The sequence below is a fragment of the Hyla sarda genome, chromosome 8 (genome assembly GCF_029499605.1).
Source record: "Hyla sarda isolate aHylSar1 chromosome 8, aHylSar1.hap1, whole genome shotgun sequence".
In the NCBI taxonomy this organism is placed as follows: Eukaryota; Metazoa; Chordata; class Amphibia; order Anura; family Hylidae; genus Hyla; species Hyla sarda.
The window spans coordinates 89,661,217-89,680,202 of record NC_079196.1 but is presented as its reverse complement, the minus strand read 5'-3'; the positions used below and the strand labels follow the sequence as shown (position 1 = coordinate 89,680,202).

At 42.1% G+C, this 18,986-nt stretch overlaps 1 protein-coding gene across 30 annotated transcripts in view; it reads left to right on the top strand.

Moving 5' to 3' along the window:
• Nucleotides 1-18,986, top strand: part of UNC80 (unc-80 homolog, NALCN channel complex subunit) — a 206,662-nt gene that overhangs the window by 33,081 nt on the left and 154,595 nt on the right. For 24 of the 30 annotated variants that reach the window (XM_056535252.1, XM_056535244.1, XM_056535250.1 and 21 more), the window contains exons 11-16: nt 648-788; nt 878-1,146; nt 2,527-2,877; nt 11,047-11,178; nt 17,211-17,364; nt 17,595-17,743. In XM_056535252.1, coding sequence (XP_056391227.1) covers nt 648-788; nt 878-1,146; nt 2,527-2,877; nt 11,047-11,178; nt 17,211-17,364; nt 17,595-17,743 — 1,196 coding nt within the window. The remainder of the gene's footprint in view (nt 1-647; nt 789-877; nt 1,147-2,526; nt 2,878-11,046; nt 11,179-17,210; nt 17,365-17,594; nt 17,744-18,986) is intronic. The other 6 variants (XM_056535267.1, XM_056535266.1, XM_056535264.1 and 3 more) reach the window with 1 other exon arrangement.

The window sequence follows — 18,986 nt, the reverse complement described above, 5'->3', positions numbered from 1 at the left end:
AACACTGGTTGCAATGAAGCAACTGGTGTTATATAGGGTTGATGGGGCTATGGGATGCCCAGGGATGCCTTACTGAAATGGATGGGAAGATAATAACTGGTAGGTCAGTTGGTATGGAAAATACTCTTGGTTGAATTGGTTTAAGACTACTTGTTTGGACTATTTTTTTAAACAAATTTGTGAGTTTATATGACATACAATAGAAGATATGAGGACTAAAAATCATATAGCTGAGTTGTGAATGAGCATAATTTAAAGGGACAGTTTTACAAGTTACAAAATTGTGATGAGTATCTGGATGTTACACAGATGAAGGTTTTTCTGAAGCCAGAGTTGACTCTAATTCTTTTTCCCTGATAAGTAAGTTTATGTAATGTAAATTGATTTAGGTAGCTATACTGTAAGTTTTGCAAAAATATTATGTAAGTGAGATAAGCATTGTTTCTGATTGTTACTTACTATAGAACACTTACAGCTGTTATTAAGATGGGTAGGATTAGTCATTGGTAGTCATTGTACTTTGTAGGACTGAGCCCTGGCACTATGCTAGTGCTATCATGCTTTTGAAATTGTAGCTTGACCATCTAGGCACTATGATGTTCTATGGTGAACATGTAAAGATTCTAATATATTTTATATTGCCATAGGTAAATTTACAAGGCGTGGAAGCTCTGATACAGCTACTGAGATGGAGAGCCTGAGTGCAAGGCATTCTCATTCCCATCATACTTTGCTAAGTGACCTTCCTGACCACTCCAACAGTCATGGAGAGAACACATCTAAAGATGGTATGCTTTATGTATGAATAAGAATGAATGTAAAGTAATGTATGTTATTTGGGGTGGATAATTACAAAAGAAAACTTAATTCTTTCCAGTGAGGTCCCAAATTTCAACCATAACTGTGGCCACATTCAATACTACTCTTGCATCATTCAATGTTGGCTATGCCGATTTTTTTGCTGATCATATGAGAAAGCTTTGCAATCAAGTGCCCATCCCTGAAATGCCACATGAACCACTTGCCTGTGCCAATCTACCACGTAGCCTAACAGATTCCTGCATTAACTACAGCAGCCTGGAGGACACAGACCATATAGATGGCACCAACAATTTTGTCCACAAGAATGGAATGCTGGATCTGGCGGTAAGGGAATAAAACTCTTTACATATACACACTAAGATATGGGGGGATTTATCAAAAGAGAGTGGTGCATTTGCCCTTAGCAACCTTTCAATGCTTTAATTTTTTAAAAGGCCATTGAAAAATAAAAGAAGCAATCTGATGCCCCATATTCACCACTATTCCTCTGTACAGGTTTTGATTTACTTTGCCTGAAAGTGAAATACATTGGATATGATGCATGTACAATTTCTACTATCATCACCATAATATACATATTTTATAACTAATAAATAGTAACAAGGGATGGAGGGGTTATCAAGCTGTCTTACAGTAATATTTTTTGTTGTTGCTCATAACAACCAACCAAAGATCAGATTTAATTTTTTATTTTGCTCTTTTAAAATTAAGGCTGGACTGTGATTGGTTGCTGTGGGCAACAAGGAAAATCGTACTTTAAGACAGCGGGATAAAACTCCCCTGTAAAATTACTTCATAATCTAGTAAACAAAACCTTTCATTATTATCAAGAAATGTAACCAAGACCCTTCTTAAGTCTTGTAGTAAATTCACCATGGCCATTTCCTCTGGTCAAGTACTGCATAGTCTCACTGCTCTTTCAGTAAAGAATCCTCTTCTATGTTGGTTTAGAAGCCGTTTTTTTCTCTAGACACAGACATTGCAGCCATGTTATAGATAAAGTTCTGGGTATTTTTTATTTTTTTTTTCAATCTTTTTCATAGATTTATACATAGGTATAGGTCACCTCTATATCATATTTTCTAGGTACAATAAACCATACATTTAAAGGGGTTGTCCAGGAAAAAAAAAAAAAAAGGTTGACAGGTGAGGCGATGTTTCCCATTATCTTATATGCCCTGGGAGCAGCTGCCTGATACGGCTCGCTACAATTAAAGGGGTATTCCGGATAATAAAATTAACATTTTAAGCATTAAAAAACAGTGTTCACCTGCCGCAAATCATCTGCCAGTAACGTTCAATGCAAATCAGCACTGTCAGTGCTTCCTCTTCTTTGTCCCAATCCCTACATGTAGGAAATGCTTGCTTTGCCAATCACAGCAGTGACCCCTCAGCCACTGAGCAAGCATTTCCTGCATGTAAGGATGGAGAAAAGGAAGAGGAAATGCTGTCTTCAGGGACTGGCTCTATTGAATCAGCATCAACAGGAGATTGGCAACAGGTGAATACAGTTTTTGTGTTAGAATTGCACCTGGGCACAAAATGTTGACTTTGTAGAATACCCCTTTAAATTTTATGTCAATTCAAATTCCCAAATTCTTATATCAGTTTTACTCAATGTTTTCCCATTTATTAAGTAATCATAGTGTGTATGTTCCCTTACATTTATTAGTGATAATAATAGCTGTTTTAACTTCCTGCTAGGTTGTTCTTAAAGCTGTATACCTTGTTCTGAATCATGATATCAGTTCCCGGATCTGTGATGTGGCCCTGAATATTGTAGACTGTCTGATCCAGCTAGGAGTTGTACCATGTGTCGAGAAGAAGAGGAAAAAGAGCGAAAACAAGGAGAATGAACCGAGTATTATATCAGGATCGGCTTCAGTTAGTGGGGAAAAGAGGCAAAGTGAAGTAAACTTCCAGATGAAAGGGTCTTCCCGAGGGTCAAGCTGTGGTTTTGGAGGGGGCTCAAGTGGTGGAGCAGGAGGTGGAGGAGGCGGAGGAGATGATGGGAGTGATGATAATCAATTTAAGAATGGAAAAAATGCTGAAAAGGTAATTATGGTCATCAATATTAACAAAAGCAATATATTAGACACTGAATATATTATTATATTATTACATTATTAATGGATTAAGTCAGTGGAATATTTTATGTGGGGATTACTAAATGCTGCTGCCTTGATGACATGTTATTTGATCAAGTGACCGCAGACACCCAATCATGCAGCAATGTAGACAAATACTAGGATAGGAATGAGCACGTATGAGTCAAGTACACCTTGTCCAGAGGTTTACTCACCTCCTTTTTTTTTATTTTTTATTCATAATATATATGTATTAAATATATATATATATATATATATATATATATATATATATATATATATATATATACATACAAACTTGGGGGTTACACACTCGCTGAGATTGCCATCTCAAGCATCTGAGATGGTTGGCACACTACAAATTGCAGTCCAAACACATCAATGTTCTTTTAAACTGGCCTCAGCCAGCTTTATTCTTCATCCACATAGAAAATCATTGGCAACGATATGCAGATTAGACAAATCGAAAAACCTGCTCAGCTGAACGCTAACTAATACTAGACAGTGTCCCTAACTATTAGTTTGGAGCCTATTGCTCCATAGCACCAGTTGACTGGCCTGTCTCACCAGACTGGGGTCCTTCAAGGCTGTAGCTCCCACAGGCCTGGCCTAGCCTGTGTCTCACACTGGAAGCCCCATGCCTTCTCCTCTCAATGGGTTTCTAACAAGCCTTATCATCTCCTAGCAGGAGGGGAATGTAACTGGAGTGGAAGCTGCTCTTACCAACTCCAACATCAAGCTGCTGCCTGACTAGATCAACCTTGAACCTTGCTCTGTCCTGATGAGGGGCAAAAACCATAAAACAGGATGTCTGTAAATTGGCTTAATTCTTTCCTTTTGGTCGGGCTTGGCAAACTTTCCCAATCAATTACCAAGGCACTCTCTCTATATATACTGTATATACATATCATACTTACCTACTTTTGTGTGGTCATACTTTAAGTCCTAAGATGCCAGAAAGAGGCATGATAACTAAGTTTTGCTGAAACCTTTTTAACATGTACTTGCTTTTACATATGCCATAACCCCAAACACTGATAACCTACTACATTCCAATAACAAGTAGTGCATATATCATATGTAAACCTAAGATTACAGATCCCCCTGTAAAATAACTACAGACCCCCGAACAGACAAATCCCATAAATACAAACCCCAGAATACAAACATACCTCAGACAAGTCCCCATAATACAGATCCTAGATTAAATACAGGTCCCGGAATAAGTATACTCCCCAGAATAAATGATAAAGGATAATGTGAAAACAACCTGTAAACTTTACTGAATCTACTGTGCAGATCCAAATAGAGCACGGTATGTCAGCACAGAATGTAATGTTTCAATCTTTAGAGTAGACAAATGAATAATGGGTCACTGGTCCTTGGACTATGGACTCATAATAACATAGTAACATAGTTCATAAGGTTGAAAAAAGACCAGAGTCCATCAAGTTCAACCTATAACCCTAATGACTCCCTACTGAGTTGATCCAGAGGAAGGCAAAAGACCCTCATACTAGAGGTAAAAATTTCTTCCCGACTCCAAATATGGCATCAGAATAAATCCCTGAATCAACCTTCTGTCTATATAGATCTAGAATCCATAACCTGTAATATTATTATTCTCCAAAAAAATGCATCCAGGCCCCTTTTAAATTCTTTTACAGAGTTCACCATAACCACCTCCTCTGGCAGAGAATTCCACAGTCTCACTGCTCTCACAGTAAAGAACCCCGTCTGTGCTGGTGTACAAACCTTCTTTCCTCAAGACGTAGAGGATGCCCCCTTGTTATAGATACAGTCCTGGGTATAAATAGATCATGGGAGGGATCTCTGTAAGGCCCCCTGATATATTTATACGTAGTTATTTGGTCTCCCCAAGCCTACTTTTTTCTAAACTAAAGAACCCTAATGCTGATAATCTTTCTGGGTACTGTAGTACTCCCATTTCCCTCATTACTCTGGTTGCCCGTCTTTGAACCCTCTCCAGCTCCATTATATGTTTCTTGTACACTGGTGCCCAGTAGAGATGAGAAAACTTTAGAAAAATTCAATTCGGCTGATTCGCCGAATTTTCTAAAAAAATTGGGTTTTGTGTGGAATTTAGTTGCGGCGAATCTGTTTTAAAAATGGATATTTCTGGCCTACAGAGAGCCTTAATATGGGTGTAGAACTTTTGCTTTGTTCTAACACGCATATGGAGTGTGCTGGGGTAGTGAAATAATACTGTTATTCAGTATGACATGCAGATTACAGGCATCGCTATTAGAATCACTGCCACAGAGCGGCACAATTACAGAGCCTGGAGTTGGCATCAGTATGAGGAGACCATATAGTGGCTGAATGACACAGTGTGGAGGTGTTGGCAGCATGAGGAGACCATATAGTGGGCGAATGACACAGCCTGCATGTGGCTGAAGCATGAGGAGACCAAATAGTGGCTGAATGACACAGCGTGGAGGTTTTGGCAGCATGAGGAGACCATATAAGGCTGATTGACACAGCTTGGATGTGGCTGAAGCATGAGGAGACCATATAGTGGCTGAATGACACAACCTGCAGGTGGCTGAAGTGTGAGAAGACCATATAGTGGCTGAATGACACAGCCTGGAGGTGGCTGAAGCATGAGGAGACCATATATTATTTATTTATTTTATTTTATTTATATAGCGCCTACAGATTCTGCAGCGCTTACAATTATGGGGTACAAACAAAGACAAGTATCAGACATAAAATTACACAATAACTATTCAAACAAGAGGTGTGAGTATATATTGAGGATATGTTGGGGATATGTTGGGGATATGTTGAGGATATGTTGAGGATATGTTGGGGATATGTTGAGGATATGTTGGGGATATGTTGGGGATATGTTGAAGATATGTTGGGGATATGTTGAGGCCAATTAGAGACTGCCTGACTGAAGAGATGTGTTTTTAGGCCACGTTTGAAACTATGGATGTTGTTGTTGAGTCTGAGGGATAGCATTCCAGAGAACCGGTGCAGCACGAGTGAAGTCTTGGAGACGGGAGTGAGAAGTTTGGATTATAGAAGATGTTAGTGCGAGGTCATTAGCAGATCGGAGAGAACGTGTAGGCTGATATAGTGGCTGAATGACACAGCGTGGAGATGTTGGCAGCATGAGGAAACCATATAGTGGCTAAATTACACAGTGTGGAGGTGTTAGCAGCATGAGGAGACCATATAGTGGCTGAATGACACAGCGTGGAGGTGTTGGCTGAAGCATGAGGAGACTATATAGTGGCTGAATGACACAGCCTGGAGTTGGCTGAAGCATGAGGAGACACTAGGGCTTCACAATACCTTAGATGAAAAGAAGAATTTAGACATTTAAATTGTAGATTTATGGTAACTAGTTCTACCATAAAATTTTTTAGGCCCATGCCCAGCAGCATCAGTGATCCATATATTGGCTGAATGACACAGCCTGGAGGTGGCTGAATCATGAGGAGACCATATAGTGGCTGAATGACACAGCTTGGATGTGGCTGAAGCATGAGGAGACCATATAGTGGCTGAATGACACAGCCTGGAGTTGGCTGAAGCATGAGGAGACACTAGGGCTTCACAATCCCTAAGATGAAAAGAAGAATTTTGAAATTTAGATTGTAGATTTATGGTAATTAGTTCTACCATAAAAATTTTTAGGCCCATGCCCAGCAGCATCAGTAATCCATATATTGGCTGAATGACACAGCCTGGAGGTGGCTGAATCATGAGGAGACCATATAGTGGCTGAATGGCACAGCCATGAAGTGTCTGAAGCATGAGGAGACCATATAGTGGCTGAATGGCACATCCTGGAGGTGACTGAAGCATGAGGAGACCATATAGTGTCTAAATGGCACAGCCTGGAGGTGGCTGAAGCATGAGGAGACCATATAGTGGCTGAATGGCGCAGCCTGGAGTTGTCTGAAGCATGAGGAGACCATATAGTGTTTGAATGGCATAACCTGGAGTGGACTGAAGCATGAGGAGACCATATAGTGGCTGAATGGCACAGCCTGGAGGTGGTTGAAGCATGAGGAGACCATATAGTGGCTGAATGGCACAGCCCGGAGGTGGTTGAAGCATGAGGAGACCATAAAGTGGCTGAATGGCACAGCCTGTAGGTGGCTGAAGCCTGTGGAGACCATATAGTGGCTAAATGGCACAGTGTGGAGGTGTTGGCAGCATGAGGAGACCATATAGTGGCTAAATGACACAGCGTGGAGGTGTTGGCAGCATGAGGAGACCATATAGTTGCTGAATGACACAGTCTGGAGCTGGCAGCAGCATGAGTAGACACTAGGGCTTCACAATCCCTAAGATTAAAAGATGAATTTTGAAATTGAAATTGAAGATTTATGGTAGCTAGTGCTACTATAACATTTTTTAGGCCCACGCCCAGCAGCATCAATAAACCATATATTGGCTGAAGGACACAGCCTGGAGGTGGCTGAATCATGAGGAGACCATATAGTGGCTGAATGGCACCGGCCTAGAGGTGGCTGAAACATCAGGAGACCATATAGTGGCTGAATGGCAAAGGGTGGAAGTGGCTGAAGCAAGAGGAGACCATATAGTGTCTGAATGGCACAGCCTGAAGGTGGGTGAAGCATGAGGAGACCATAAAGTAGCTGAATGGCACAGCCTGGAGTTGACTGAAGCATGAGTAGACCATATAGTGGCTAAATGGCACAACCTGGAGTTTGTGGCAGCATGAAGAGACCATATAGTGGCTGAATGGCACAGCCTGGAGGTGGCTGAAGCATGAGGAGACCATATAGTGGCTGAATGGCGGAGCCTGGAGTTAGTGGCAGCATGAAGAGACCATATAGTGGCTGAATGGCACAGCCTGGAGTTTGCTGAAGCATGAGGAGACAATATAGTGGCTGAATATCACAGCCTGGAGTTAGTGGCAGTATGAAGAGACCATATAGTGGCTGAATGGCACAGCTCGGAGTTTGCTGAAGCATGAGGAGACCATATGGTGGCTGAATGGCACAGCCTGGAGGTGGCTGAAGCATGAAGAGACCGTATAGTGGCTGAATGAGACAGCCTGGAGGTGGCAGCAGCATTGACCCGGTGACGAAGGTGGGTGAAAGTAGATGTGATGTGGAGGAATGTTTGTAACTGGGGTGCAGCGCCTTAAATCTGTTTGGCACTATCCATATTTGTGAAGTGTTGGTGTGGCACCATGGTCAATCTACTCTGATGCGTAAGGCATTGGTGGGTGGAAATCCTGGCTGATCCATGTCTGATTCATCTTCGCAAAGGTCAGTCTCTCCACATTTTTTGTGGACAGACAAGTTCTCCTTGGGGTGACTATGGCCCCCGCCGCACTAAACACCCGCTCTGATAGCACACTACTGGCCGGGCAGGACAGCTTTTCCAGGGCAAACTCTGCTAGTTGCAGCCATAAATCAAGTTTGGCTGCCCAGAAGTCCAGCGGATCTTCAAGGTGTGTTGCCATGGCCATGTCAAGGTATGCCACCACCTGCTGGTTCAGGTCCTGCTCCAGGTGTACTTGCTGCTGTTGAGTTGCTTCCCTATGCGGGTGAAGAAAGCTACTCATCAGCGACTGTAGACTCAGGCTGCTGCTGATGGAGCTGGTACTGCTCCTGCCACCCCACCCCTCCCCAGCAGCCATGGAAGTGGAAGGTGAGCGCACGGGGCCCCCCTGATTCAGACCTGCGAATCGGGGGGGCCCCGTTCCACAACAACTTGTCTGCTGGTTATACTAGTCTGTAGAAGGTATAATACATACCCAACAGTCCATTCCTAATAGTATTTGAGTCTTTTTGCAATTTGGGTTTGTCAGCTTCAATTCGCTCATTTCTAGTGCCCAGTACTGTACACAGTATTAAATGTGTGGTTTGACTAGTGATTTGTACAGTGGTAGAATGATTACCTTGTCGTGGGCATCTATGCCCCTATTGATGCACCCCATGATTTTGTTTTCCTTGGCAGCAGCTGCCCAACACTGGTCACTACTGCTAAATCAACTAAGACTCCCAAGTCCTTTTCCACATCAGTCGTCCCAAGTGTGCTCCCATTTAATACATAATCCCAGCCCAGATTTTTCCTCCCCATGTGCATAACCCTACATTTATCAGTGTTGAACCTCATCTGCCACTTCCCAGCCCAAACCTCCAACCTATCCACATCCATTTGTAACAGTGCACTGTCCTCTATAGTGTTTACCACTTTACAGAGTTTAGAATCATCTGCAAAGATTGCTACTTTACTATACAACCCCTCTGCAAGGTCATTAATAAATATATTAAATATTTTTATCTCCATATATTTCTACCCATAATGACTCCACATTATCGTTTCCCTCCCATATATCCTCCCGCAGTGCGGCCTTCAGACTCGATTTCACATAAAGACAAACTCCTCCCCCTTTACATTTTTTCTGATCCTTCCTGAATAGACTATAACCATGTATGTTGACCGCCCAGTCACAGCTATCGTCCAACCAAGTCTCTGTTATACTCACTATGTCAAAATTTTCCTCGGAGACATCAACCACTCCAGTTCCTTTGTTTTATTGGACAGACTTCTGGCATAAGTCAACATGCAATTCAATGGTGTATGTTTTTTCTTCCTATGAAGCCTATCCCTATTAACTATTCTAAGCCTTCACTGTTTTAGAAGCTTCAGTATAGAAATTAGCTTGAAAGCATGGTGTGACAGAGGCATTATTTATTTGATACACAGCAGGCGAATATGTAACCCTCGAATATGTAACCCCTGTCCCGGAAACAAAGAGCTTTCCGAGACTAGAAACTCAGCCCCGCATAGAATGCGGGTGCTGCTTGGTGATCGTGGGGGTCCCAGTGGCGGGCACCCTGATGTCAGACATCTTAACCCCTATCCTTTGGATAGGGGATAAGATGTCTTTGGCTGGATAACCCCTTTCAGGCAATGCAATGTACAAAAACTGTTTTACGTACAGATTTATGAGGATAATAGTGGGTCTTTCTCAGCCTCATAACAACTTCTAACACGGGTACCAGAAAACTACACATATCTGTGCTGATCCTCCTACAGTAATGCAACCTACACACATATAATCATGTGACCTTATCTGTGCAGGTTCTTTAACAGCTCCTGCATATATTCGTATTATAGGGTTGTACAAAAATTGCAGTTTCATTGCAGTTTTTGCTGCAATTTGTGGGCATAAAATTCACCCAAGGGGTACCCCTATTAGTAGTGTAGTAGTGTGGCATGCCACAGGGGTGCGATGTGAGGTGTATGGGGCAGATGTTGTAGCCCAGAGGCAGTTAGTGTTAACCCCTAAATGTTCGTGATGCCAGGGTGTGGTTTTACCGAAAACCACCTGAGCGGTAGCACTGCTAGTCCTAGTTAGGCAGGGCAAATAAGAGTCCAAGGCCTGGTTAGGGTTAACTGTAGCTTTACTGAGGTAGACAGATGGCACAGTCTTTACAGCTAGGCCAGAATCCCAGAGAGGTGACCAATAACACAAGGGACCTCGCAGCTTGCTGGGACTTGCAGTGACTTTGACAGACTTTAGGACAGCCACGCTGACTATAATAAACTTGACTTGACTGAAGATAGTGACAGCAGACACTGGCTCTGAGAAGTCTGAATTGGACTTGACTTCAACAGAAAGTGTGGTGGAAGAAAGAAAAGAGACAGATTGCAGCTCCTCCCTTCCTTATAAAGGGGGGCTGTGCAAGGAGCCCATAGGCTAGCTGCCGGTCATCTGGTCACCTGGTACTCTCTGGGTAACAAAACATGTGACTTCAACATGTGACAACCATTATCATGTGATCAATAACCATGTGACCATATCAAAGGTCCTCTACACATACTATACAATTATACAGATTATGGTGGTACAATGCAGGTGAGCCCTGTGGACGTGCAGGGACTTAAGCTAAGATAGGACTGTGAGATGCATATCCCGTACTGGGACATCATAGTAGTATTTCAATTTGTTTATATATACCACACACAAAATGTAATGAAAATGTAAAATTATGATTATAATATTTTTATATCACAACACTATTACATTCATTGTTATTATGGCTTTATTCTTTACTTTTACTACATTTGTCATTTATTTATCTCTTTTAAGGATGAGAATGTACCAGTAACCACCCATAAACTGGCGCTGACCATGATGATCAAACTGGTAAAATCATTAGGTTGTGCATATGGGTGTGGTGAGGGTCATCGAGGGCTGTCTGGAGATCGTCTGAGAAATCAGGTTTGTCATAGAATGGAATGAGTTATTGTAATTTCTACATATTATTCCACCTAGATTGCCAAACCCATCACCAGAATCAGAATTATAAACTCTGTTATACTCCAATTGTGTTCCTTCATTTTTACAAAATGTGAAAAAACAGGGTTACACGTACCATAGACCCACAGCCCACCACTACTACAATGCCTGTCCTTGGCCATCTTCTCACTGATGCCCTTTAAAGACTACACCTAGTGTCAAACAGCTGTCAAGTCTGCCAGCACACTGCCAGTTCTTCTAGTCAGGGTAGTCATCATTCCAGCCAAGTTATCCACTATCATTGTGCTGTATGGAGACATGCCAAGACTGTAGCAGGAGTTCAGTTTATTCATACAGAACACAATAAAAGGGCGGGGTTCAAAAGCCGCTCCCACTGTTACTGTCTTCCAAAGCCACTCCCACAGTTACAGTATATTGAGCCACTCCCATGGCTACAGTATAATGAGCCACTCCCATGGTTACAGTATAATGAGCCACTCCCACAGTTACAGTATGATGAACCACTACCACAATCACAGTATAATGAGCCACTCCTACAGTAACAGTATAATGAGCCACTCCTACAGCTACAGTATAATGAGCCACTCCTACAGCTACAGTATGATGAGCCACCCCCACAGCTACAGTATGATGAGCCACCCCCACAGCTACAGTATAATGAGCCACCCCCACAGCTACAGTATAATGAGCCACTCCCACAGTTACAGTATGATGAACCACTCCCACAGCTACAGTATAATGAGCCACTCCCACAGTAACAGTATAATGAACCACTCCCACAGTTACAGTATAATGAGCCACTCCCACAGCTACAGTATAATGAGCCACTCCCACAGTAACAGTATAATGAACCACTCCCACAGTTACAGTATAATGAGCCACTCCCACAGCTACAGTATAATGAGCCACTCCCACAGTAACAGTATAATGAACCACTCCCACAGTTACAGTATAATGAGCCACTCCCACAGCTACAGTATAATGAGCCACTCCCACAGCTACAGTATAATGAGCCACTCCCACGGTTAAAGTATAATGAGCCACCCACACAGCTACAGTATAATGAGCCACTCCCACAGCTACAGTATAATGAGCCACTCCCACAGCTACAGTATAATGAGCCACTCCAGGGCTGGCTCCACCATGGGTCCTAGGCAGCACTTTGCTCCCCTTTTTTGGGGGTTTTGTGCCACATGGGTCCATGGTCGGGTCGACCCTGCCGCTGTTCACTGTTCTAAAGTGGATGCGGCACCAGTGCAGCCCAAGCTGCTTAATAGCGCAGCAACAACTTTAACCCCTTCAGAACCAAGCCCATTTTGGCCTTAAGGACCAGACCAATTTTATTTTTGCATTTTCGTTTTTTCCTCTTCGCCTTCTAAAAATCATAACTCTCTTATATTTCCATCCACAGACCCATATGAGGGCTTGTTTTTTGCATCACCAATTGTACTTTGTAATGACATCACTTATTTTACCATAAAATGTATGGCGCAACCAAACAAATATTTATGTGGGAAAGTTGAAAAGAAAACCGCAATTTAGCAAATTTTGGAAGGTTTTGTTTTCACGCTGTACACTTTCCGGTAAAAATGACATGTTTTCTTTATTCTGTGGGTCAATACAATGAAAATGATACCCATGTTACATGCTTTTCTATAATTTTACCGCTTAAAAAAAATCTCAAACCATTTTAACAAAATTTGTATGTTTGAAATTGCCCTATTTTGACCACCTATAACTTTCTAATTTTTCCTTATATGGGGCGATATGAGGGCTAATTTTTTGCGCCATGATCTGTAGTTTTTATCAGTACCACTTTTGCTTAGTTTTTACTTTTTATTCATTTTTTTTTTATAAAATGTGACAAAAAAGCAGCAATTTTGGACTTTTTTTTATTTTTTTACGTTTACGCCGTTCACCATATGGGATAATTAACAATATATTTTAATAGTTCAGACTTCTATGCGCACGGCGATACCAAATATGTGTATTCATAATTTTTTTTAATGCTTTTTGGGGGGTAAAATGAGGAAAAACTGACGTTTTACTTTTTATTGGGGGAGGGGATTTTTCAAATTTTTTTATTTTACATTTTTTTACTTTTTTTTTTACACTTTTTATGACCCCATAGGGGACTATTCATTGCAATCAGTTGATTGCTAATACTGTGCAGTGCTGACACAGCACTGCTCAGTATTATCGGTGATCTTCTGCTCTGGTCTGCTCGATCGCAGACCAGAGCAGAAGACCCCGGGCATTACCGGCGGATCCCTGGCTGCTGATATCAACCGCTAAGTACCACGTCACCATGACGTACATTTACGTCCATTGTCGTTAAGGGGTTAACACAGTGAGCCTGCGGCCGGACGGCCCGGGTCTGGCAAATGACGTTGTGTAAGTGACGTCCCTCCGCAGACCCGCACAGGAAGACGTCAGTGATGGCATTCATCAGGCCACCGCCGGTGAGAAGAAGCTCTACGCAGGCCAAGTGATTGTGTCTGTGTGTCTGTCTGTGTCTCTGTGTGTGTCTGTGTATCTGTCTGTTTGTGTCGGGGGGGGGGGGGCTCTATGCTACGTAATTTGAGGAAACTGTATCCTAATGTGGGGAAACTGCTATCTAATATGGGGAAACTGCTACCTAATGTGGGGAAACTGCTACCTAATGTAGGGAAACTGCTACCTAATGTGTGAAAACTGCTGCCTAATGTGGGGAAACTGCTACCTAATGTGGCGAAACTGCTACCTAATGTGGGGAAACTGCTACCTAATGTGGGGAGTCTATGCTACCTAATGTGGGGAATATATGCTACCTAATGTGGGGAAACTATGCTACCTAATGTGGGGAAACTATGCTACCTAATGTGGGGAAACTATGCTACCTAATGTGGGGAAACTGCTACCTAATGTTGGGGAACTGCTGCCTACCTAATGCCTTTAATTTTCTTTGGGGGGGGGGCAGCATTTCACTCTTGGACCCAGGCAGCACAATGTCTTGGGCCGGCCCTGACTATATTATTAGCCGCTATGAGATCAAATGAGATGTCTCAGCTTACTAAAGTCGCATTGCGAATATCTATATGTTACAGACTGTTACAATATTTGCAGCTATGGCAACCTCCAAGATCGCATTATATAGCACAATATGAAGCCCACCATAAAGGCAATGAGAAAAACCATGAATTGTTCTACAACAACACAAAAACACGTAATGAAGTGTACAGCCTATTTTACAGTTTCCTATCTTATCGGGCTCTTGTTTACTATGCTGGGCAGATTATTGGGCAAACTAGATGGGTCAAATGGTTGTTATCTGTCAATACATTGTATGTTTCTATGCTGTCCTCACCATTGAACATGTCCAAAGAAGTTTTATGAATTTTACCCTAGCCAGGTGGAAGGGAAATTGTATATGTGATAACAGCCAAACAAAAACAGAATCACAAGCTCTAACAGACAATTCATTTTTATTGGACTGTTAGGGCTCATTCACTCTACAGAATCTCATATTACATCTGTAGCGGACACCAGCAGAACAATCTGGTGCTAGGATCGCTCTGAAATGCGATGTCTACAAAGACGGGAATGCATTTTTCAACAGTCTCCACAGAAAGAATTAACATGTTTATTCTTTTGGGAACTGGGATTTTTTTACAATATAATGTCCACTGCGTAAATTCCATAAAGGGTGTAAAGGGTGCAGCAGAATTCCATTGGAAACAATGGGAGGTTGCTGCACAGTATTTTCCGCAGTGATACTCAGAGCTGAATTCTGCTAGTAAAATACATAGTGTGAAAAGTCCCCTAAAGTGTACTTGTCATTTCAAAAGGTTACTACAAATCTGCTGTTTTTGAGATCATGAGAGTGTCCTCCATGGTGCACAGCTATTTCTCATTCTCTCCATTTGAGGGGGCAGAACCAGAGCTGGACTATTTATCAGTAGTATACAGAGGTTCTTTCTTTCTATTACTTATCTGGCCAATCACAGCGCAACAACCTGCTCCTCACTGCTATGCTATGACATAGTGTTGGTTAAAGTGCATTAGACGGAACAGGCTGGCACCGTGCTAGGGCTGATTTACACAGTTCACTTTTATAGATGCCATGGGCAGGGGTTGCTGATGCACTGGCTTTGCACGGTGCTATGTGAGAAAAAATGACAGAAACATTCTTAGCACTGCCTTGAATTTCAGGAACTTTGAGGATCCTCTGGAGGGGGCGGTAAGGCTTAAAAATAGCAATTACACAGTCCAGACTAAGGCTATGTTCACAAGGTTGAATGTCCGCGCGGACCACTTAGAAATGCGCCATCTCATAGATGGCAATGCATTTTTGTGCGGACTCTGCAGAAAGAATAGACACGACTATTCTTTCTGCGATGCCGGAATCTGAATTTTCTACCCAGGAACATCTGAAGCAGAAATTCTGCCATGTGAACAGAACAGCAGAATCCTATTGAAATCAATTGGGCTTTGCTGTTGCGGAATGTCTGTATGGAATTCCGCAGAAGTGTTCCGCACAGACATTCTGCAACAACAGAGCCCCATTGATTCCATTGTATGAACATAGCCTTACTCATTCTTTCTTTCCCTGCACATAGCACAAGCTAAGCCCTGCCCAAACTTACTACATTGCTCAAAAAAATTAAGGGTACACTTAAACACAATGTAACTCCAAGTCAATCACACTTCTGTGAAATCACACTGTCCACTCAGGAAGCAACACTAATTGACAAAAGGAACAGACAACAGGTGGAAATTATAGGCAATTAGCAAAACACCCCCAATAAAGAAGTGGTTCTGCAGGTGGTGACCACAGACCACTTCTCAGTTCCTATGCTTCCTGGCTGATGTTTTGGTCACTTTTGAATGCTGGCGGTGATTTGACGGAGTCTACAACCCCCACACAAGTGGCTCAGGTAGTGCAGCTCATCCAGGATGGCATATCAATGTGAGTTGTGGCAAGAAGGTTTGCTGTGTCTGTCAGAGTAGTGTCCAGACATGGAGGCGCTATCAGGAGACAGGCCAGTACATGAGGAGACATGGAGGAGGCCGTAGGAGGGCAACATCCCAGCAGCAGGACCGCTACCACCGCCTTTGTGCAAGGAGGAGCAGGAGGAGCACTGCCAGAGCCCTGCAAAATGACCTCCAGCAGGCCACTTATGTGCATGTGTCCACTCAAACGGTCAGAATCAGACTCCATGAGGGTGGTATGAGGGCTCGACGTCCACAGGTGGGGGTTGTGCTCACAGCCCAACACTATGCAGGATGTTTGGCAAATTCGCCACTGGCACCCTGTGCTCTTCACAAATGAAGGCAGGTTCACACTGAGCACATGTGACAGATGTGACAGAGTTTTCATTTCCATTGATAATTTTTGTGTGATTTTGTTGTCAGCACATTCAACTATGTAAAGACGAAAGTATTTCATACGATTAGTTCATTCATTCAGATCTAGGATGTGTTATCTTAGTGTTCCCTTAATTTTTTTGTTCAGTGTATTTTCTGTCTTGGTCTCCCAGTTAGTAGTGATAGACTGAGCCTGACTATAGGCAGGGGAAAACATTGCAGAGAATTGAGACATCTATTGGCCAAGACTTTAGACCCTTTACTGGGGGAAGGAGTCATTTTGGTAAGTTAAGTGATTTACAAACAAGGCATTGCATATTAAATGGAGGGAAGTTGTTTAAAACAACAAAGACCATTTAAGATCTGTACCAGAGCCACACAAGCATAGGAATATCATTAAATCATTACAACCCTGCCATGCTATTCTTTGAAGCTTAGAGAAGCATATTTTGTGGCATATACCCTGACACTGGCGTCTTCCCATCTGCATGATATTTCTGTTTTCCCTCCATGCAGCAATATTGAACATGCCCTGCGGTTTGCCTTTCACAACTAAGGTTCATGGTTGCAGTCTATTAGAACAGACACATTTTTACTGCCATCTTATGGTGAAATTGCTAAACACATCCCTTATTTTTGTTTTGCAGGCACAAAACTGTCTCACCAAGCTATATAAACTGGATAAAGTGCAGTTCCGACAAACAATGAAAGATTATGTTAATAAGGATTCTCTTAATAATGTAGTCGATTTCCTCCACGCACTCCTGGGATTCTGCATGGAGCCAGTAACCGACAGTAAGAGTAAATCAACTTTACATTTTCTTTAAATCTACACAGAATTTTAGCTTGTATAAAAATAATATTTTCTTTGTATTTACCTTGATGTATTTTACCACATGACTAAAAAAAAATATGAATATTTGTGTAATTGGATTGTAGTAATTTTCCACTAAATAAACTTCTGGTCAGTGGATGCAGAGCTTTATTTTTCATGCCTTTTATTACAATGCTTTGTCTCTGTGTATCTACAGACAGGGCTGGGTTTGGAAACAATTTTGCAACAATGGACAATAAGTCTACCGCTCAAAGTGTAGAAGGCATTATAGTGAGTTCCATGTTTAAGTCTCTGATCACTCGCTGCGCTTCAACAACACATGAGCTGCACAGTCCTGAGAACCTGGTAAGATAATCAGCCACTTTGGGTATGTATGTTCACACATAGCGTTCTATGAAATTTTGTAAAAAAAAAAAAAAAAAAAAAATCTGTAGCATGTTTCATATTGTTGCTTTATGGACAAATTCTTCCAGAAGCATTGGGAGAATATAGAGATCAGAGTGCTCTATAGAACTTTACTGCCAACCCATTGGGCAGTGTGTGCGTATCTATGTGGCACTGCTGTGTGCATAAGCCTTTACATTTTGGTGAAGGATTGCAGATCAGAGTTAGGCTGGGTTCACATCACGTTTTCCCCCATACGGGAGCGCCTACGGCAGGGGAGAACTAAAACCTTGCGCAACCGGACCAACCGGACCAAACGTTTCACTATGGCTGGCTCATTGAAATGAATTACATACGGGAGCGCATACAAAAGCATACGGGAGCACAAGGTTTTAGCTCTCCTCTGCCGTATGCGCTCCCGTATGGGAGAAAACGTGATGTGAACCCAGCCCTTAGTAACATAGTAACATAGTTCATAAGGTTGAAAAAAGACCAGAGTCCATTAAGTTCAACCTATTACCTGACCAAAGTGACCCTACCAAATGGCATGGGATTTAAGGACGAGAAATCTGTTAAGATGCATAAAAATTTTATATGTCCAAATCAGGGGTGAACTGACAGGTCGGGCACTCTAGCAATGTCGAGGGCCCTGGCCTGACAGAGGGTTCGCTGATGGCAGCACCTTTTTTTTTTAAACCCTTAAGGACGCAGCCCTTTTTCACCTTAAGGACGGAGCCATTTTTTGCAATTCTGACCACTGTCACTTTAAGCATTAATAAATCTGAGATGCTTTTACAGATTATTCTGCGTCTGAGATTGTTTTTTTGTGACATATTTTACTTTATTTTAGTGGTAAATTTTCGTCGTTACTTGCATCCTTTCTTGGTGAAAAATCCCCAAATTTCTTGAAAATTTAGAACATTTTGCTTTTTTCTAACTTTGAAACTCTCTGCTTGTAAGGAAAATTGATATTCCAAATACATTTTATATTGATTCACAAATACAATATGTCCACTTTATGTTGGCATCATAAAATGGACATATTTTTACTTTTAGAAAAAATTAGAGGGCTTCAAAGTATAGCAGCCATTTTCAAAATTTTCATGAAAATTGCAAAATCTGAAGGGACAGATGTTACAAAACTATTCTCCCAGCATGCCTGGCCAGTCTAGGCATGCTGAGAGTTGTAATTTTGCAACATCTG